The sequence below is a fragment of the Apteryx rowi genome, unplaced genomic scaffold (assembly GCF_003343035.1).
Source record: "Apteryx rowi isolate R43461 unplaced genomic scaffold, aptRow1 scaffold_106, whole genome shotgun sequence".
NCBI lineage: Eukaryota > Metazoa > Chordata > Aves > Apterygiformes > Apterygidae > Apteryx > Apteryx rowi.
The window spans coordinates 1,327,269-1,349,794 of NW_020447264.1; the positions used below are offsets into that span (position 1 = coordinate 1,327,269).

General features: G+C 47.5%; 1 protein-coding gene across 1 annotated transcript in view; it reads right to left on the reverse strand.

Annotated features, from left to right (window-relative positions):
* ADGRB1 (adhesion G protein-coupled receptor B1) overlaps nt 1–22,526 on the reverse strand; it is a 206,051-nt gene that overhangs the window by 135,345 nt on the left and 48,180 nt on the right. The window contains exons 3-7 of the mRNA XM_026069494.1: nt 17,639–17,746; nt 11,224–11,388; nt 9,188–9,376; nt 5,593–5,757; nt 3,058–3,222 (exon numbers count right to left, since the gene is read on the reverse strand). Of these exons, the coding sequence (XP_025925279.1) occupies nt 3,058–3,222; nt 5,593–5,757; nt 9,188–9,376; nt 11,224–11,388; nt 17,639–17,746 (792 nt within the window). The remainder of the gene's footprint in view (nt 1–3,057; nt 3,223–5,592; nt 5,758–9,187; nt 9,377–11,223; nt 11,389–17,638; nt 17,747–22,526) is intronic.

The window sequence follows — 22,526 nt, forward strand, 5'->3', positions numbered from 1 at the left end:
AACGGAGGGGACCATGAGTAGGGTATTAAAGCTATTCATCACTCCCGAGGGTGGGGAGGAGAAAAATTATATTTAATGGTTTTCAATTACAGCTTTTATTTATTGTGAGTGTAAAGCTACCAATAAACAGGAAGCTGAGTWCATGCCTGCGACTGGCCAGGAACGGCAGCTGCAAAGTCAAAGCCAACCAGCCGCGGRGCTGGGCAGCTGCTTGTTGAGCTTCCTTTCCATGCAGGCCAGCGCTGCCCGTGCCACGGTCCAGTGGTGCCACTACAGATATGCCAAGGTTGTAGAGAAAATGCACATATGCTGCAAAGGTAGGATGGGGGCCTTGGGTTTTCGTACTTCCCCCAAGGGAGCTGCTGGGCAGCAATGACCCTGAAGGTGAGAGTGAAGGTTCACAGGGGAACGTGYAATGCATGTGTTGACAGAAAGACAGCGACCAGCTCAGGACCTGCATCACGAGCAAATCTCCACGGAAGGAAGTATCCCGCTGCTGCTCTGGAGCTACCCAGAGCACCGACATGGCTTTGTGGAAGGCTCAAACCCAAGTTCCTGTGTATGGCAAGTCCTGCTGCTTTGAAGGACTCCTACAGGACCCAACAAGCTGCCTGCACCTCCCTGGGTCCAGATCCAGGCCTGTGTGAATCCTGCCCCAGCTGTATTTCAAAGACAGATTCCTCCCTGGCCTATCCAGGAGACACCAATAATGAACAAGTTCTGGTGTCTGCTTGGAAACAGATGCTCCCTCCCCCATTTTAAAATTCCCTTTTAAGTAATCACTATCGTAATGAAATCCTCGAGGGCAAGCTGTGAAATCCTCGAGGATCCCTTCTGTATTCTGCACACATGCAGAAATAGTCCTGATGCCAACAGCTTGTGAGTTCTGTAGATAAGGCAGAATATGGGCAGAAAAGTGACAGTTTCATTTCCAAGCTTTTGGCAAGGAGCTGCAGGACAGAGATTAAGTTGTCCAGTTGTGACCGGCCTGTGGCCACCTAGAAAGCCTGTGGCAGAGAGCTGAATGTAAAACTCCTGATTCCTGGTCCAGTGCTTTGGACACCGTCACACGTTCTCTAGAACAAATTGTGGTTCACAGGAGGGTCTGGGGCACGGGGTAGGGAGCTTCTAACACCCTCAGTTACAAAGCAGTGGAGCAGACGCCGCACATCAAAAAGCAGAGAGGGAGAGGGAGTTTGTTCCCATCTGACCTGCTCCTCTTCTTCCTTCTCTGACCCATCAAACCTTCCCTGTTTCTCTGCCCCTGCAGTCTCCCTGGGGACCGCTGAGGGATGCTGTGGGTTAGAGATGCTCTTTAGAAATGCACTGATTGTCTGTCATTGTCTTGCCAGCGAGAGCAGAAGTAATTCCCAGGCCAGGAGAGAGTCATTTCACCCCCACCCACTTCTTCTTCTTCTTCTTCTTCTTTTTTTTTTTTAAATGTTGCTTCATAGCAAAATCCTTTTTGCAAGAGTGACCTATTTGCACTGGGAGATTTTAATAACTAACCCAATTAAGCTCAGTTCTTCTGCTCAAATCAAATCATGCCAGCATTTGATACTTTTTCGAGAACAAATTGAGTCGGTTTATTTTTAGCCTCTGACGACTCTCCACCTTTTCCCCCCTCTGCAAATTAACGACTGTAGTGAGACCCCTCTGGTTTTGAACCCTAGCACGGCTCAGTCCCTGACACATGCCTTTTCCTTTTGAGCGCTGTGCAGACATAAGCCCCTGCAGAAACAGAAGAAAAGGTTGGACTTGTTCTGCCAGGGCCCCAGCTGGCACAAACTGAAGCTGAACTAAATCTGCATCACTCCGTAGACACCACCAGATGACCTGGTGCTAAGATTTTCTATGGCAAAGGAAAGCTTTGTGACTGAGTTAGAAGAGACTCTCACACGCCACTACTAATTGAGAGGCACAGCTTGTAAGAGGAGGTGATGTCTTTTATGAGAACATAGCTGGAAAAAGTGAATACGCTTTCTCACAGCCTCTTTGTCAGGTTTCTCTTCTAGTTAAACTGGGTGAAACTTCCGTGCTGAAGCATTTGGTCTTTTATCTTCGTATTCAGCAGTTCGTAAGGGACTCTGAGCTATCCTGAGCGCTGCAGAGCCTCCCCCAGAAACGTCAACTCCAAACCCACCAACTCTATGTCGAGCTAAGCACGTCTTTTAAGGAGACACCCACTCTTCRCTAGAACCGCCAGGATGTCTCCACGAGAATCTCTGCCATCGCTCAGTGAGCTCTTCTGACAATTAATTAACCTCCCGGTCAAAAATCAGGGCCCGTTACGATCGATGCAGTCTGACTGCCAACATCACACAGGCCATTGATTTCCCACCAGCAATTTCACCAGAAGGCGTTTTAAATGTGTCTGAGAAAGAAAATAAAAATGGTGCGCAGGCCTTTTTTTCTGGCCTCTTAACACTGGGTAAGAGACAGCCAGAAGCGTTCTCACTTGTAACTATTTCCTTCTGCTTATTTTTCACATTAAAACCCAAGATTTCCTCTGTCCTGCCCCCAGCCCTTGTCCTCCATTCAGACTTTTGCACCCTTTTTCCTGAGATGGATGCTGCTACCATTGCTGTATCGGGGGAGGAAGGGTAAGGATCTGACAGATATAGATGTGTCTGTCTTGTTTAATACTGCCAGTAGCATGCAGGCTTCCCAGAGGCTAGGTAAAGYGTGGGCAACCACTACACCATCCTCAGTACTCAAATGCTTCATGGACTGGGGACTGTGATATTTTTTGCCTCTATGAAATAGCATATCTCTGTTTCTTTTCCTCTTATGACTCTGCAGCAATTAAAAGTGCCATATTTACACCCATGGGATTTATCAAACATTCAGTGAAATCAGCAGGATCCTTACACCGTCTTTGGCAAAAATTAGATAAGAGCCTTGATGTGTCTTGTGCCTGTGTTATGGGCAAGGTCAAACTAGATTGCAGCCACTCTGTATTGCATTCATGAAGCTCTCTGACACACGTACTCAGCAGCCCTTTCCAAAAATCCCTGTCTCCCCAGTGCGACATTACGAGAGGCGTGGGGCACTTACCAGGACACCTCCTGTCATTACACTGTTTATACTCTTCCTTGGGCCCCTGGCAAGTCTCTCCACCAAAGAAGGGCCCATAGCACACGCGGTCACGTCTCTGAGTCCCACCTCCACACGTGGTGGTGCAGCTTCCCCACACTCCCCAGGCCTGCCATTTCCCATCCACTGGAAATGAAAAAGAGGAGAGAAACAGCCTGTCACATCCCATCATCATCCGCAGCAGAGGGAAGCAAGTTCCCAAGGTAAACCCTGGAATATATGGTTAGTAGAGCATGGCTTGGTGTGAAGGAAGGTTTCCTGCCTTGGTTCCTTGTCTGATCCTCAACAGACATGAATCAGTGTGTCCTCTTTCCCTTTGTAGCAGCCCTTTAACAGTTGAAGACTATTCTTGTGTTTCTCCTCAGTATCCTTTCCCCCACACAAACAACCCCATCTCTTTCCTTGAGGAAGCCAAGGACAATCTGGAGGGCTTGGGGAAGCCTCCCATGTTTGGGGCTTTGCCCATGAACACTTTCAGGGTTGGCAGGGATTCAAATTRCCTGGCAGCCACATCTACCAGGCAAAGTCCATAGCTTGAGTTTGGTTAGGACGCCCAAAGAATGTGTCAAAACAGACCTTCCCAGAGTCATACTTCAGGCCCAGAGGTCTAAAGGGACCAGGAGAGCCCTCTGGGGAGAAACCATGAAGAAACATCAAATAAACATCCCTCCATCTGTTTCCATTGCTTCCCATGCCTTGGACGGAGGTTTGCAAGAGCCCTGGGCTTAGAGGTTGTCTCATTCCATTGTATCTTTTCCAAGCATCTCTGCAGATTCAGTGGAAATACTTCTTTTGTATTAACAATAGCATTTATCAAAACACTGTAAAAATGTTAATTAGTCCTCAAAACAAGCCTGCAAGGTAGGGAAGCATTCTCCTCTCCTGCATCACAGATGAAATACAGCAATTCAGTGACAGAACTAGAGCATGGACCTAAGCCTCCTGACTCCTATTTGGGTTTTAATTAGGAGTTAACAGGTCATCCTGGGTCTAATAACTCCTATTGAGAGAGTGGGAGATCCCACTCTTCTTCTCCAAGCAATGGAAGAAAATTATTATCAAAGAAAAGGGAGATGTCCAACCTCTGGTGCTTTCTAAGGTGGCACCATATGGAGTGTAAGCTATGTCCAACGTTACTTCAGCATCTAACTCTGAAATCAGTGGGAGGAGGATGCCTAAAAGAGAGTTAGGCCCTTTGTGTCTCTGAAAATCTTCATAAATTGCAAAGACGGAGTGGGATGTAGGTAACAGAACCTACTAGAGTCCATGTAGGAAAGTCCAATACCCGTGTTAAACACTGCTTTATGTTAGCCCTACTCTGCTGCTAGAAAGCAGAGTCCTATGCAGATGGTGTTGCAACCAGGGGGTTAGAAATACTGATGAAAGAGGTATGCCAGTCTGAAGAGCTACCAGCTTCTTTGTATGCAGAGTGGACAGGTGATAGTACTTGCTCACCTGACTGAGGTGTGTGCAGTGCCTGGAAGAGCTGAAGTATTTCTGGGCAACCCTGCTCTCTTGCAAAGGGGAGAAAGGCCCTGTCCATCTCAGGGGCACACTTAGTCCTACATGGGCTAGTAGCAATGGAGCACCTGGAGAGAGCCAAGGAAAGGGCAAGGAGAAGCATGGCAAGAAGAATTGGTCACTGGTCAAGCTTGAAGGCTTCTGGAGGTTCAAGCCTTGTTTTCAGGTGGGAATATTTTCCACACCAGCAGACCCACTCAATCCCTTTGCAATGGCCCTCCCTGAGAGAGAAAGAGGCAAATTGCACCTCCAACTCTGCAGTGGTGGCATCAGCCTGAGAAATTCAGACTTCTGGTGTTAGGTGCACTGAGACATCTGCTCCTGTTTTTGTCTCTTTTCCTGCCTGAAATGGCTCTCCTGGAGCCCACGGTCACTTATACAAAGATAAAATGATTATTTTTAATATGAGGCACTGGCTACAACACCTTGGGCAGAAGGAATGGGCAGAAGGTTTTTCTTTTTTCTGAGACATGACCAAATGAGTAAAGTTACTAACAAGTCTTAGTCATGAATCAAGGCTATCCTGTGCTAGGCCTTTTTATGGACAAGGTTCAAAGCCAGGATAAAGCAATAGTGGCTGCCCCGTTTGCTTCAGTTATAACTAGGAGTGGTCAACTGGTAGAGAAGAGAAGAGAAACAACAAAAAAAGGAGGAAAGTAGAAACATTGCAAAGGCATGGAAAGGTTTTTGTTTGCTTGTTTTTTTAAGCACATGCTGAAAACTGGTAACTGAGGTTAGAAAGAGACTTTCCCTGGAAACAATCACTCATCTCTCCAGGGTCTCCTGGGCCATTTGACCACTATGGATTGTGGCTTACATGGTCCATTGGTATGATCCACAACCTCCTTATTACTGCATTAGTGGTGAAAACTGTCCCACCCTTCCCCAAAGCAAATTGATGGGGATTTTACAAAACCTACCTGGAACTGGAGCAAAGGATGACCCGAGAAAAAGATTAAGGCATTGGCCACTGACCTGGACATTGCCGCAGGAAACAGTCCCTGGTCTCCACCCAGTGTCCCTGGCACTCTGCTCCACCGTAGGAGGGTCCGTTGCACTCCCTCGTCCGCTGCTGGGTGCCGTTGGAGCAGGAGGCAGAGCACGAGCTCCAGCTCGACCACTCGTTCCAGTTGCCGTCCACTGAGTGGCCCAAAGAGAGAAAACAAAACGGAATGTGAAAATCGCTCTCACTGGAAGGAGGCAYGTGCAAGAGTCTCCAGCCTGTGCAAACAGGGGGCCAAAAGGTGGGGACAAGCTGGAGTCGCAGAGCGGGAGGGAGGGAGAGGAGCGTCAGGGAAAAGTTCATACAAGTGTGGCAATGGCAATTTCTCAGGACCTGCAGCAAACTCTGACTCATATTTTATGGCCTGGCAGGATGCAAGTGCCAAAATATTTTTTTATGTTCAAACTCTACATAGTACCATAAAGCTGAAATTATTAATATTATACATTCCAACATAAAAGTCAAAACTATTAATATTGTAGATATAACATCAAAATAGAGAGCATGGAGCATGTTTTCACTGACAATTTTGAAGGAATCCRTACATTCCCATAACATTTCTCTTTTGGGCAATCGGCACTTTGTGAGGGAACATTTTTCTTCATGACTCATCCAAAATAGTGGATGAGCCTGGAAGGAAGGGAACTTTCTCAAACCCCAAATTCTGTTTTTTCAGAGGCAATCATTAAAGCACACACACAAACTGGAATCACAAAGGTATTCAATGGAATTAAAGCCAGCAGCCAGGAAATACTCGGAGCATCGGAGTGATGTGACGCGAGACCGTGAGCAGAGTGCGCGTGTGTGGTCAGTGTACTCCTCTCACGGCTGAATTAACACTGACAGGCTTGATATGTCTCGACGCAGAAACAGCTCAGATAATTAAATAGGGGAGGAAGGGAAAAGAGAAATTGTTATAAGGACAGGAAGAAACATGAATACATCTTATTAGCATGATATAGTGTAAAGCATTCCCAAGGGTGGCTGTTACACCCTAATTGGACCCTGATCAACAGACAGCTCAGCCAGTCCACTGCTCCTGGAACACTTTTTCTCATTAGCAGTGGTCATCATGCTCTGTCTAGCTTTCACTAACTATTAGTTCTTGCTCAAAAACAGACAAACAAACAAAAACAACTGAATCCCTAAAAGGTCTGAATCCTAGCTTAAATTATATTTTTGTAAATTCCAGATTATTTCCTTTGACTTTGTTTACCAGTTCAGGAAAAATATATGCAGCCTGATCCCTTGTGTAATTTGCAAGGCCTCAAACAGTCCCAAGTAATCCCCAATGCAGTTGAGTGGCTTTTTTGTTTTTAAGCATGTAAGAAATGCCAAAATACCCAAATGAACAACTGTTAACTCAGAGGGTGCACATGAGCTCAGAAGGTCTGAAAAATAAGGCAAGCATAAAGGTACTTCCAAAAGGTGCCTGTTTTTAACAATCCAAGCTTGATGCGTTCATCATGTGTAAATTCAAGATGTCACATCAATGCATATCAGTCCCAAGGAGACAAACTGCAAGAGGTGGTGACTGAGCAGAGGTAATTCTTCTCTGGAGCTGATCCAAAAGCCCACAGAGTAGATCTTATCAGGTATAAATTAGTGTGGCTTTTTTTGACTGAAGGAGGCACCACTAGTTCCCATGATCTGAAAGTGCCTGCTCCTCAAGTGTGTTTGCATACATTAGAAAGGTGGAGTGGCATTTACCAAAGTAAATGTCRCATTTACCATAATGGCCACATTCACCAAAGCCCTACCTGCTGCAGTGGCAGTGGTGAGTTGGAAGCCTATCACAATTACGAGCTTTTGGAGCTGGGAAAATAAACGGGAGCCAAATCCATAAATTGCCCATTCACTAGGGAAGAGGGAACGGGTGATTTCTTTCAAGATCAAAGCTTGCATATTCATGGGCTATAATTTCAAAGACGTTTAGAAAATGGAGAAACAGAGATGACCAAGTTGCATCTCCAGCCATAGGCGCTGACTAACGCAGTCTCATGGGCGAGATGCCAAGAGCTCTCCATCACAGCAGCAGCAGTCAAAACTGCTCAGTGCCGTTGTCACGCTGGAGYGTGGGTCTATCAAAAAGTTCATTGCAGGCTGGCTTGTGCGGTCTGCTCAGACACTGGCATTGTCTTCCCTTTCTCCCTCTCTCTGAAGGACTTGGGGCTCGGTCTGTGATATCTACTGCTCCGGAGGAACAAGAGCTCTATTGTCCCTGTAGCAGAGCATTTTTATCAGTTGTGTTAATAAATCCTCAGAGCAGGGCAGTAATAGGCGATATGACTGTGCATCAAGCACTGAGCAGCACCCGTTGTTGTGCTTCAATGAGTCCCCCAGTGCCGCACTCATTTGGCACGGCGAAGCCACTCATTGCTTTTGTGGCATTAATTAGAGCTGAAGTCTTTCAGTTGGGCTGCCTGTCTTTTCCACCACTGTTTCATTTGCTACAGTGYATCCACATATTTATCTGTATTTAAATTAATTATGGATCAGTGTTAACTCYGGATATGCTTTATTGCCCAAGCAATGMTAGCTCTGACTTTTTCAATTTGTCKTTTTATGACAGAGCCAATTTGGTATCTGGGATGTTCTTATTCTGAGCARAGTCTTTTGGACTGTGGACAGAAATCCCAGGATAGTTATTTGGGGTGAAAACTAGGCAGAATAATGCCAGGAGTCTTTTCACAAATATTTTCACAAAGTTCTTCATTACTCCCATAGTCCCTCTCCTCCTCTGGAGTCATAATAATTTTTCATAATGGTTCTCATGAAACTTGAAAAATGTCAGTTAACATTATCCTGGGAGAAGGGAGGAGTGTTGGGGATATCCCTCATGCTCAGATCATGTTCACCAGGACACTTTGATCTCTGAGTGAAAATAAGGGGGCTCTGTGATAAACTCAAGGCCCATCTGTTTTGGAGGAGGAAGCTACAGAAGTGCAAATGGATTTCCAATTGGTAAAAACCATTTCCTCTGAGGTTCCTTTCTGATGTTTCAAAGTAAAACTTGGGGAGGGGTGTTTGGAAGTGAAATCTAGGGGTAGGAAAGAAGTTCCTCAAAGTATCAAAAATATGTCAGGGAAGGCTCTCAGAAACCCCTCCGTCTATGTCACTGCCCAAGGCAGGATCAAGTACACAGAGAGCTTGCATATATAGTGAAATCCAGGCATATATAATACTAGCAATCAAAATTATTAATTCCAGAAAAACAAGCCCAGTTGGGCAAAACAGCTTCAAACCATCCACTGAGCATCATAAATAAGAAGTGTAAGATGGTCTTGAAAAAAGTAGTGACAGCTGAGCCAGCCCAGGTCTATCCCATGTAGCATGTCCTCAGGAAATTACTGTAGAGGGGAAATCTGAACCTCACACAATGCCGAAATGAATACACCCAGAAGATTCCTCTAGATTGCTCCTTCAGAGTGTTCCTTCCTGCAGTGGAGGATCCTTTTTGGGACAGTGCAATCTGTGTGCTCATTCAGCACAGATGGACATCTGGACACCTGCTCAGTGACAAACACAATGGCCTTCTCGGGGTTCGGGAGACCTGCTGGAGGGAACACTCCGTATCTCGAACTGCCTTACCTGGGCAAAGTGCAATGTTGCAGAACTTTGTTTGTTTTTCTGGGCCCTCGCAGGGGTTCCCACCAAACTGAGGAGGCTTGCATGTGCGGGTCCGATCCCTGTATCCTCTCCCGCATGTGGAAGAGCACAGGCTCCATGGAGACCACTCATCCCAGGTGCCATGCACTGAAATCAAAGAAGAAGAAATAAGTCTCCTTTCCAGAGCAGGTCTGGAGACCCAGTGAGTGAGCCCACAGAGCGCAGCATCTTCCCACCCAGAATAAGTAGTATGTGAGAAACTAGTGTAGGAAGGCCAAGAACAAACCAGCCTGAAATGTGCAACAGGAACATCGTGTAATTTTTTATGATTTGGTATTGGCACCAAGTGTCTCTCACTTTCCAGCCTACGTGAAATAAATCTTAATGTACTTTAAATTGACCCTATTTCTTCTGATTTTTGAGCCCAGGGAGAGGGCATTTTTTGAACAAAAGGTGTAATTAGCTAGAGAGGAGCAAAAAAGCCCTTTGGAGAATAGCGTCACCATCATTTTGTCACTTCTTGTCTTTATTCCCCTATCTCATCATTTTTTACCATTGAATCTTCAAAGGCTACAGCTTTTCAAGCTCTCAGAAAAGGTGTAATGTGTCTCCTAATTACTGTCATACAGCAGTGACATCATAGGGGCAAACCTGGGGAGACTCAAAAGAAAAAAGTGGGCATGCAACATGCACCACACTGTTCTGGTCATCACTGGTARTTCCAAGAATTAGACATCCAAAGACTTCTAATCTATATTAATCTAATTTTATCCAATCTAATCTAATCCAATCTGGCCAAGTTATTTATGAAAGGTTAGTGACCATAATCTCTAGAGGCCAAATGTTACCAGAATGTACTGATGTCTCTTAAGGGACCTCATCACTTCCAGCTTTAGCTGGAGAAGTGAACACAAAATCAGTCATGCTTCAGAAAATAATAACAATAAAAAAAAGAGATGGGAACTTCCTAGCCCTTAGGAAGGCTCTACCTTTCTAAGAATCCTGAGTTGGAAGTACCTGGTACACATCCCAGATGGACAAAGAAGTCATCAGTTTCTAACAGTGGCTGATCCACTGACCTGAAGAAATGGAGTTCAAATCTATCATTTTATAACTATCACCAGGCACCTGACATGACAAGAGGTAATTAGAGGGAAAAATGCAGAGAAGAAGAGGAGAACCAGCTTAGTGTTTTCACCATTGGTTTTGAACAACGATGTCGACGGTCTGGAGTTGTGAATAACACGCCTAGTTTAATATCACAACTCTTCAAAATAATGCCCAGGTCCCCCAGTCCATGTTTGTTCATCAGAACTGTGGAAGAAGGAATATGAAAGCAGTGAGGAGGGTTGGCTCACTTCTTAAACAAACCAGCAGAATAAGTTTTTCATGTGGACTTTGCAATGGTATGCAGAGTGTTGGGCTTTGAGCAACTGAAGGTCCAAGGTGTCATCTGCTGTTTCTCTTTCCCAATCTGTCCCGTGCTTGGAAACTCCCCACAAGGGCATAATCCTTTCAGATTCACATGTGTCCATTTCATTTAAAAAACATGGAATTATCAAAAGCATGCAGAACCACAGGCCACCCACTGGGATTTGATCTGTCAAGGGCTTATGAGGCTTTATGGTAAAAAGAGAAGGGGGGGGGAGTCTGTCTCCAATCACCTGCTATGCACTTGCAGGCCTTTAGAGCACAAAGAGAATGTTAGTTGTCAAGCTAACTCTTTGTGAACCAGGTTCACAACCTGGTGAACAAACAACAAACCCTCATCTCATCTTCCCCCTTCCTGCCTATGGGTGCTTGTGATTTAGGTCAAGGAATTAGGAAGGCGTTAGGCTACAGAGTGCACTGAACTCATTACCAGGGCTGAAAACCTGATCTGTTGCATTCCAGCCTTTACTGTAGGTGTGAGAAGATATCATGGGCAGTCAATACTCCATGCACTCTGCCTCCCTTCCCCTTCTGCTCATTCATGGACGGAGCACTCAGCCCACCTGGGCACACGGCAGAGTTGTTGCACTGTCTCTGCTCCCGGAGAGGGCCGCTGCACTGAGTGCTGTAGGAAGACGATACGCAGAACCTTGTCCTGGTCTGCCAGCCCTCCCCGCAGGTAGTCGAACACACGCTCCATGGGGACCACTCCTCTGCTGCGGGATCACCTGTTGGGGTTGGAGCAGAAGGTGAGGACACGGCATCATTGGTCCCTGAACTCTGGGGCAGTGATTTCCAAACTGTATTCCACCAGCCCTGGCAATCCRTGAAGCTATGCAATGTGTCTTATATCTGGTGTGACAGCAAGAATGCAAAGGGATTTGTGAAAAAATGTAAAGGTTGAAATTGGTCCAAAGGGTTTTTTTAGGAAATGTTTCTTAGAGTTGCAACACAAAAAAGGGGAAAGACTCTGTAGAAGCATCAGGACACTGGGCAGGACAGGTTCCACCATTGATGATGGGTTAGCCACTGCAGCACCACGTGAGCTGGGATATATATACCCCACTCTGGGATGGTAACAGTGATTAGATAAGGATAGTAAACATGCCCATAAATGGAGAATTGATAGAGATTCAACTCCTATCTCCCCAGTGCAGATTGGCAGCAGAAGAGGACACAAAATACAAGGTGACAGTGCATGAGAAGGACATTGGCTGGAGTAATCCCACCAAGGCTTCTCTTATCATCTTATCCTTGTGGAGAACAGCTGCTTGATAACACATAATACATACGGAACAAGGTTGACTGTCCCCAGATATGGTACGTTCCCTCTCAACTAGTTACCTGATGGGGCAGTATTGGAAAGGACAATAAAAGCATCCCATCAACCATGAGGTGGGGTTGGAAAGGAGAGAAAGAGACATATTTCCTCTATTATTAATATCCCTGCAAGCACACAGTCTAACAGTGGTGCTTCACCCAGGCCATAGCCTCAGAAAAAGTCACCAAAAATGTGGTATGGGCAGGGAAAGGGCAGAGTTTTCCATGAGTTTACATAGACAGTAGTCTACCCCTGAGAAAATGTCTTTCTCTCCCTGTATGAAAACAAAAGCCTGCTCTGTTTCATTTAATTAAGCTCTGTATTGTTTGGGTTTTTAGTTTTTCAATGTATTACTAATAATTACACATGATAAACCTAGAACATAACATTTGGTATGTATAGTACACAGGCATATGGCAACAATAAACACCAAAAACACATCTTTGAGGTTGCATAATATRGGGGCATGTCCCTCTAGTAGCAAGTTCTTCAAAGCATCAGACAGCACCATGTTGCATCATAACAAGATGCGTCTGGTAGACCATGGTGGATGGCCAAACAAGAAGGACTGCAGCACTGGGTGGAGTTGGTGAGCATGACTTAAAGGGCCCTACAATGTGGCACAGCCTGAGCTGCACCCAACATGTTGACTTGTGTCCTGCCCCATGACCAAATTCCCCAGACAAAGCTGGACAGTGGATCCCGCATTGGACTGACCAGCTGCAACATGGAGTGTGAGAGAGACCCTAGTTCTGGGCTGCTGCTGCTTGAGATCTCAGCCTGCTTGTAGGGCAGCAAGCACTAGAGACCGACTGCATGAAAATCAGTGTCAATACAGGAGTCATCATGGGGACTGTAAGCGCCAGGGACCACCAAAATGCACAGTAATACTGAAGGTATCAGCTGTGATACCACCTAAGGTGACCTAAAACTGTGCACATCTGACTTCCTTCTCAAGGTGGTATATTTATTTACTAGCATCTCAATGAGATTTGTCAGCTTGCAATAAAAGTTTATTCCAGATTTCAAGTGTTCATGGCAAAGCAACAATTTAAAAGCTCCAGTTCATTTATCTGCTCATTGGGATTTTGGGTGCTGATACCTACATTATCCAATATGCGTTGTGGTTTTCAGAAAATCTGCTTTGGATGGTTCCAGCCATTCAGAGAGTTGATAGTTAAAAATAATCCTGCTAGTAGGAGGCAGGTGGAACTACATATCAAAGCAGACAATATGTACAGGCCTGTTAAAGCGGGAAAGCTTAGAGGAAGACCTGTCCTTGGTGTAAGGCAGATCAGGCTTTAATTCTTTCATCTACCTTTTACCTGGCTGCTGTTCCAACTGACAGAATGAGGTTGAATCCAGTAAGAGATGGAGGTAAGGATGAGTCTTTCCCCACCTCACCTATGCTGTTGCAAACGTTATCGTGAGCTCCTCTTTTCTCAGTATGGCTTCACGCTAACAAGATCAGGAGTCAAGCGAAATGCATTCCCCTTGCAGTCTGCACGCTGCCTGCCTCCCTCGCTGCCTCTTTAGGGGGATGGACATGGGACATAACTGATTGTGTTCATTAAGCCAAAGTTGTTCAATACTGCTTCATTCCGCATCAGATTAATCTACCCGACTGGCTCCAGTTAGGCTAACGTTATTGAACACTGGTCTTTCTCTGGGATCTGTAGGAGACAGCGCATGTTTTGAGGCCTTGAGGCTTCAAGGAAGCATCTCTCCCATATCCTGTTTCCCAAGTACTGGATTTTCTGGTATATAGAGATCTGGATTTCCATGGTAATTAGACTCCCTTTCCAATAAATGCTGGTACTCAGCTGGCTCTGTTAGATAGGCAGTYCTGTGACACTAGGAGTTCACTACTGGCAAGCTACCTTTTTGGTACCACCATTTCAGCAGGTGCCATCTAGGATGGCCCAGACTCCAGAAGATCCCTCTTTAGCCCACAGAGCCCAACCTTCCCAGCTGCCTACCCTGCCTAGACCCCACATAGATGATGACTTTGCACTGCTTAGAGAACCATGCCCAAACTCCTCCATCAACCTTGCAGCAACCTCCCCACTGCTCCACCCAGCAGCACCACATCCCTCAGTGGCAGAGGGCTGGTTTTTCAGCTGGTCTCCAGTCCCACTGTAGCAGCACTGTCCTGGTTTCATCGTCTCACATGTCATCCTGCTTTTTCCTCTTCGGTGCCTAGTTAAAGGCTGCCAGTCTGTACCCAGAAGTATTTTTGATAGGCCAGAGAGGAGACAGAGGAAGCCTGCAGAGATGTAGTGGTTTCTCCCATCAGTGACTCATGGCTTGGAAAACCTGCCATCCCACCACCTCCCCACTCAGGCTTGACTGTGGTTTTGCAAGATCCTTCTCCAGACAAGAATTACTGTGTCATTAGATGAATGAATGGTCACTTTGACCCAAATTCCACCTCTTCTGTCTCTTTCCTCTTCTTTATTTTTTGGCCTTTGCCGTTTCACAGTATCAATAAATCTCCTCAATTATCATTGTCTCCAGTTTTTAAATCCAGAGTGTAATTTATTTATCAAGTACTGGTTATTTCTTTTGGTTTGGTATAGTTTCAAACTAAGCAGTTTATCTCAGTCAGCTGGGGTACTATGTCCAGTCAAGTCTCAACGCTTGCAGAAGAAATACAACTAAGTTTCAAACCATGCCAGACCTAGTCCTGAGGGGCTGTCAGAACCTCTTGGCATCAGGCCTACAAGCTGCTTTGTTCCCCACCCAAAAAAAGTAGAATATCACCCCTTTCCAAAAGTGTTAATGAGCAGAATTTCTGCATGCCTGTGGGCCAGACACAGTTGATGTGAATCACTGGTTGCAATGCCTTCTGATGATTTATCCCAGGAATGGATCTCAGCTTTGCTTATCAATATAAGGGCAAGAATCTGCCATGCTCATCCATCCTGACAGCCCTCTAGTATGGCTCAGCACGCAGGCCCTTGCCATACAACCAGACCTGGAAGAAATGCAAAACCACCATATGGGCTTCATCCCCGAGGGGACATGAGGGGCCTTGCACTGTCCTCCATCATAACTGTTGCCTGAGACCTATCTCTGAAGCACCACCCTTTGATGTGTCCTGTGGTGCTCCAGGCTAGCGTGGAGATCAGCAAGGTGCCAACTAGCGCCTGGAAGGAGTTAGCAGGGAGAAGGCCCCCTCGCTTTGCGTGGGAAGGTGGCCCTTTGCAGAGCTGCACGGCCAAGTCTCCTGCTCCCACAGGGCCAGCTGTAGCACCTCTTCTGGAGCCCAGGGACACTTCTGCAGCTACAGCGGGCATGGCAGGTGCCTCGGGAGGAGACACGCTGGGCACCACTCCACTGGGAAGTAGCAGTGCAATCCAGGATCCTTTCCAGCACCTGGCCAGCCCTGACAGTAACTGATCTGGCCTTACAGAAAACTCAGCCGGCTGCAGAGTCCCTGTCAGTGCCTGCAGCTTCTCTGTGACACTTCCTCTCTCAGCATTAATGGARCGACACATTGCTGTCATTCCTCTGCCAGAAGCCCCTTTTTCTGGCACCTCTCGTCAATCCAACGTTTCGCCACGTGCTGCCTCTTCTTCGTTCRCATCCTGCCTTTGGCAAAGGCCTCCTGGAAGCAGTGTGTGGGCTGAGCTGGGAGCACCAGTGCCAGGGACCTGCTGGGTTGGATCTCACTCTTGTGCTATTGCTGGGGAGGGGGGACACACTGCCAGCCAGCAGCATCACAGCTGAGAGCACAACTGTGCCAAAGCCCACAGGCCAACAGGACCTGGACACCAGGGCTAAAAAGGGCTGGCAAGAGTAAACACTGGCCTTCAGCTGGGCAGGGCCATCCCCTCACCCTGGTCCCCGTAGCTGGCATTTTTCATATTTTTCCAGGTACTGAGAGGATGTGAAATGGCATAGACCCTAYGAGCTGTGTTGATTTGTTCCACGGCAAGGCATGGGTTTTGTATCGGTCTGCCCAGCTAGAGACTCCCTCCAAATCCATCTCTGGGCTGTACCCTCTGCCTGGTCTTAACTTTACATCTCCTCTGTCCTGCTTTCCTTAACGGTCTGGCTGCAGTTGCTGCTCCTGGGATAGCAACAGAAGCGTGGCAAGCTCGTGGCAGGACAATGCGCTTCTTCCCAGGGGTGTCTCACAGTCCCCACTGCACTCAGGGACATCATGACCCAAGGCAGCTACTGTACAGCAGGGACTATGACAGCACAGATTTAATAGAGATGTCGCTGAGCACAGATGCAGAATCCAGCTGCATGGCAGGAGGAAATACCAAGCCATAAASCTGATGGCTGGGCTGCAGGCTGGAGCACTAGGAAAGCACCTGAGACCAGGCAGAGCAACAACACTGGGGGACGTCATGAGACCTGCCTTTTCTTCCACTCCTTTGGACACACAGACTCTTAGAGAGTGAGCCAAGCTTCACCAGGTTGCAACAGTGCAACAACCAGCCCTCCACCGGAGCTCTTTGCCAGCGGTCAGTGCTGGCACAGGCAGCAGCGCTGCTCCCACCCAAGGTCCGTGTCCATCTCCGCAAGACAAGGCTCCCGAGGGCTCATGAACAAGAGCTCTGCCCCTCCCTGCACCCGCAGCTCTGGCCTGTTCATTCTCTCCTTGGCCAGAGTCAATGAAGGGTAGGAAGGAAATTCAGATGATTCCCTGCTGCCTGGTGAAAGCCGCAACCCCATCCATTGATGGATCCCTCCCGGAGCCCTGTGCTACAGTGCTGTCTTGTAACGCTGGTCGCTGCTGCAAACTGGCAGAGTCCTGCTGGTTCTGATGGAGCACAGCTGATTTACACCAGAATATGAACCCCTCTCCCTTATAATCTGTGCCGCAGCTCTGGCTCTTTTAATCGCCCTTCTGAAGCCTTTCTAGAGCACAGACTGTTTGTAAAGCTGCTGGACAACTGTTTTAACCTGCAGCTTGCTTTACCTAGGAGCATGATGTGTTGAGCTCCTGCCATGAAAGGCAGCAGTAAAAAAAAAAGCACAAAACCTCTCCAGATTGGTCTGGGCRTATGTCCAGGTCCAGTTCATTGCTGTCTTCCCAGATCACACTCTCTAATACTACTAAATCTTATTCCCCTCCTGTTGCAGGAGGGTCCTGCTGCAGAGCCTGTCAGACRCGAATCCCTGCACAGCACTGAAGATCCAGTGACAGAGGAAAATGTCCTGCTCTCTTCCCATCACACCCTGCACATCTCCTTCTGCGGTCAATGGAAAGGCATGACATGAACATCAGCAAAAAAAGGCTATATCGCAGTCAAGTCAGCTTTGGCTTAATGAACCATGGCTGTTTAGATAGTTCAGACAAAGCAGTGACTTAGAAGTAGGCAGGGTGATGAGAAGCAATCTGCGAGAAGCGTGGTCTGGTTAGGGCATAGTGTCTATCTCTTTTTGCCTTCTCTGGCTAATGGCAACAACACAAAACCCTATCAGGGCAATGGGATGCGATCGAACTGGGGGATGACCATTTGCTCAGTGTCTGACTTACTGGCAGGGTATGCCCAYGCTAACCTGGGAGGAAAAGAGTTGGTTAGCTGTGTCATTGAAACAGCAAAGCAAGTCAATGCAGTCAGCCCAGCACAGCCGGGACACTCAGTTACCAGGTAGAGTGCCAGCTCCAGAGGCTGTTGTGGTAGGTCAGAGCTTACCTATTTGAGGTGCAGGGTACCCGTAGTGCTGCAGTTCGTCAGTGTCCTCTCGCTTTCTGTTATCTGTGGACCTCAGCGATTGGCTTCTGGAATTATAGCGTCCATTGGCTATGGCAAGGTAATGGGTCATGTAAATACACCTTGGTTCACTCTGCAAGATCTTTCACTACAAAGGTTACATTTGTATAAACAACAGCAACCTGCGAYGTTTGGTTCACACGACCACCTACCTTCCAACCCAGCACCCCTGACCACCAGCCTTCCCTGGGGCTTTCGCACCGAGCCAGCCTGCAAGACTCGGTCTGGCTGGCAGTTCAACCCTTGGTTTCAGTGAGACATGGGACCATGCAGAATCGGATCCCTATGCCTGATTTRGTCAGATGCAATGAATTTCCAGTGTGTCCATACCCTTTGCTAGGAAGCCTCCGGTGAGATTGGGCAGCCTTAGGGACTTGTGGAGGGTTTAGCCTTTTCAGGTATGCTGACAGTGAATCCCACCATCCCTGGCAGTGTTTTGAGATCTGTGGTGAAGAGTGGCGTTGTTTTTTTGTGTGTAAAACTCTGCCTTGCAAAGTGTATCTACTTAGCAATGCTCTGCAGAGCATCCAGAAAATGCTGAGTGAAGCAGGCATGTGAGGGGACATGATTGGAAAAGGAACGGGATGGCTGAAAAGATTGTCTCCTTCCCAAACCCTACCCTACCACCAGGAAAGAGGAGAGATGAAGGCTTGGTCTCAGCAAAGTGACTGCTGGAGCAACAGAGCTAAGACTGAACACCTTTGCAACTCTGGTGAACAAGCAAAACTCCTGATCCTAGTGTCCAGCGATCAGTGAAACTCTCCTGCTGAAGACCRTGGTGTCGAGACCACTGCAAAGTGAGAACATTTAACTCCTGATGGACAGCAGGCATCCCTGTTCCTTCGATACCGGTAGTAAACAGACAAGCAACCAAGCATTAGCAGCTGAATCCCACTCACGAGGGCTGCCCTCTGCACGTCAGRAGAGCGCAGCTGACTCCATCAGAGTCGTGCAGCATAGCAGAGAGCAGAGCTGAGCTCTAGTAATCTGCGATCTGGCAACCGGTTTGTTTCCAAACAGCAGGTACCAGACAGAGGATCTTTTTTTCCCCGAAGAGGTAAAACAGTCAGACATCTTTTCAAGAAGTACAAACTGCAAAGAGATGAAGTGGTGACAAATTCGATCTTGGAACCTTGGGAAAATTAGTAAAGGTTAATGAAGCTTCAATGTGGTGGCAGGAGTCCTTATTGCCATCCAAAAAGGGAAAGCAGAGGAGGGAGAGGAATGATTCAGAGAGTCCCTGCCAGGAGCCAGACTTTACGTTCTGCAGCTTGGTTCGTGGACGAGGCCCATCTAGGCTGTGAAACTGTGAAGCAAATCCCCCATTACCTTAGTCCCAAAACAGGGCCTAGGGGCTGGTTGTGCTGACGGCTCCAATCCCTCGCAGCACAGACTGGTTGCAGGCTGCTGGCTGGAGGACACGGCGTGGGACAGTCACCTGCCTGCCCTCATCGAGGGCAGGTTTCCATTTGTCTGGACATCAGGACTACAAATATCCTAATACTTGCATACATCTATGTTCTATGTTTTTTTTTCCCCCCAGGTTCTTTACTGAAATAGAAACAGCCAAATCTTAAGTTTTTAATACCTGCAAAGCCCTGGAACCTTCCTATGTGAGATTTAGTTTATGAAAAAGCAACCTCCAAGTATTTTTCCAATATCCTGTGTACAGAGTTCACTTAGGGGACAGCTTTAAATAGATCCACACTCTGAGGTACTAGATGCATCTCAAACCCTGATCCGTTCCCACCATCCCTCCAGCCATTGCTGGAAATAGCCCATATTTTGATCTGCTCTGATTTCAGTCCTTTTGTTAAAAGGGTCAAATCCCTGAAAACCCACAAAAAAAAAAWTTCCAGGCTGCTGTAAATCCCAAAGGCTCCCCAGAGACTCATATTATCCGGGAGGAGAAATGGGGCAGGCAGGAAGGTGCAGATGCGGCGTTTGAATGGATTTGTCAGCTGCTCGGAGCAGGGAAGGTGATAGGAAAACCTGGGACTGAATATATCAGCAGCACCTGGTGAGCATCAATGGGTGGATGGTTGGACAGAGAGGCAGGAGGCAGGACAGAAGGAAGGAGAGAAGATAGAAAAGATAAAGGATCGAAGTAAAAATTTTAAATGCAGTCAGTTTCCCTCATCTCCAATTTTTCTGGAAGCACCTAAAGACATTTCCCTGGTCTGAAGGGCTGCCACTCTCGAGCGCTTCCCGGTCACCCGGGAGCTCTGCAGCTGAAAGCCACCACAGTGCAGGACACAAGGAGCAGCATTTAACTGCCCGCTGGGGGATTTTCCAAAGAAACGGTGTTAGCGGCTTGCAGAAACAGCTCCCGCGGCACGTCCGTTCTGTGCCTGCACAGGAGACAAGTGGCCGCTGCCACCGGAGCAGGGGGTATTRCCGGGGTGGCTTAGCACCCACGTTGGCACCCCAAAGCCTTTCCCTCTGTCGTGGTCRGTTTGCTCCTCACAAGGGAGCGTTTCTGCGCTGCTCAATCGCGTTGCCCAGCCAGCGCTACGAGGCAAATCCCCCGACACGGCCCCTTGTGCCACCTCAGGATGAAACCACCCCGGCCCTCCTCCTGCCACTTAGTTGTACTCGGTGTCTCCTAATAGCTGATCCTGGTCTCGGATGTGCTGCATCATTTCCCTCGCTCCCCGGCAGATGTGACAGGCCCGCGCTGTTATTGCTCATCCTAATTAAAGGCGATCAGGTCTAGCAGCTGAACGCCTCACCCTGTTGCCTTGCCCCAAGCCTTCCCCAGCAGGGACTGGCTCCAGGCCCGTGCCAGTGTTGCTCTGCTGCAGTAGGCACGGTTTCCAGCCCTTGAAAAAGGTGTTGCGGAGAAGCAGGTCAGGCCCCATTTAACACGGAGCCTGGCACAGATTTAATTTGAATAGTTAATAAGAATAAATATGTGAAAATCATCCCTGAATGAATGAAGCAGGGAGAAACCACATCGCTTATGCATGAGACGAAATCAGTGCAAGCAAAGCTCTGTAGTGGGTTTATGCCCCAGGACTTTATGGGATGYGCGCTGCATGATGAAGGCAGTAGGGAACTGGCTGGATTTCAGCAGCTCGCTTCCCACAGTGGGGTCAGCAGAGAGGAGCAATGCCAGCATCAAAGGAAGACCTAGGCGTGATTTGCAACCCAGCTGTATAAATGACCTGGGATGGCACATGAGAGAAATACCCAACGCTTAAGAGAAGCTAGCAGGACAGCCAGAGAAATAATACTCCTGGAGGGAACCCAGAGAAGTTTCAGTCACAAGCAGGAGGCAAGCAATTGGGATTTTAGAAAAAACACACCTAAGACAAAGATGGGAAGGATAATCATGCATTGCTGATATTATTGAGAAGAGGAAGCTGGTGACCAACGCTTCTGATGAGAGCATGTAACTCATCAGACAGCCCCTTCCAACACAGCCAAGGGAAAAACATCTAATGCAGAGATTTTTGCAGTGTTCTGGGCTAAGTCTCTAATGTTCAAGCATGTATCCCAAAGCCACACACTCTTCCCTCTATATTGATCCCCCAAACAGGAGGGACAAAGAAAACAGCAGTCTGAGCCAGACTGTGAAAATTATTCAAGGGACCTCAGAGAGGAAGAAGGGATGGAGCAGAGCAAAGAGTGAAAAAACATTACTAAAAAAAAAAAAAATGGGGGGGGTAAATATATCTCCAGTGCAGTAAAACCAAAGGAGAAGCTGTGSGCTATGGAGTTTCTGGGGCATCTAGCAACTGCTAATTGTGTAAAACTGGGAAGGGCAGAATCACTAACACCTCCTAACAACCGTGTATTCAGGACGTGCTCTACTGCCAGTATAGAAGGGGTCATCCTGGAAACCACCGGGTACATGGCAACTGCACCAACTAAGGAAATGGCCCAGAGACTTTCAGTTTGAACATTGGAGACTTGTGAAAATGTCAATGTGAGACCCGGGACTCCCAGATAAGAATGTCCAAAGTAGCATTAAAAGGGGGGAACATGGTGACGTCACTCCGAGCAGCAGCAGACAGTTACATATAGGACAAGATGCTGTTCCAGCTTGCAACGATATCTAGCCTTGCCTTCGGGGAATGAAGATGCTCTCACACACAGACACACGCACACCCAGAATATTTCAGCTCTGTTTGTGGTTGCAGCAAAAGGGCTATTTTTAATACAGTTCAGGGGCAGCAGAAAACAACACTAAGTTGCAGCCTTTTCAGTGTCATGTGGAACATGCATTTCTTCACACTACTAATGTTTATTCAGCTGAAAGGCCGGATCCTGATCCCATTCCCATGCTGGAAATCCGGCAGGGTTGATGGGACCACACTGGTTTCACACTGCAACACCTGAAGGCAGGATGTGGCCTTTCATCTCCCAGATGAGGGGAGATGTGTTTGCCTGATCTGCATATTCATAAATGTCAGAGATGGTTTTGCATTGCCTTTGCCAGATGGRATGGCAGGATTTCAGCTGGCTCCTCTGCTGATTTCATTCCCCAGGAAYCAATGCAGGCCGCCTACATCTCTGATTGTTCTTGCATCTCTTCAGCACTGCTGAATTCCAGCATTGGGGTCAGACCCGTGACATCCCCGCTCTGACTTGGACATTGTCCTGCCGTGTCGCCCATCCAGCTTCCCCTCCAGGGCCCTCCGCGTGCCAGTTTGTCAGCAATCACAGCTTTTAGCACCGCACAGCCGAGCGGGGCCACTGGAGCACTGCGGTTGCCCCTTCGAGCCAAAGGGGGTGGGCCCAGATAGCTGCTCTGCAAGCACTTTTCATCATGCTTAGGTTGGCTTTTTTTTTTTTCTTTTTTTGC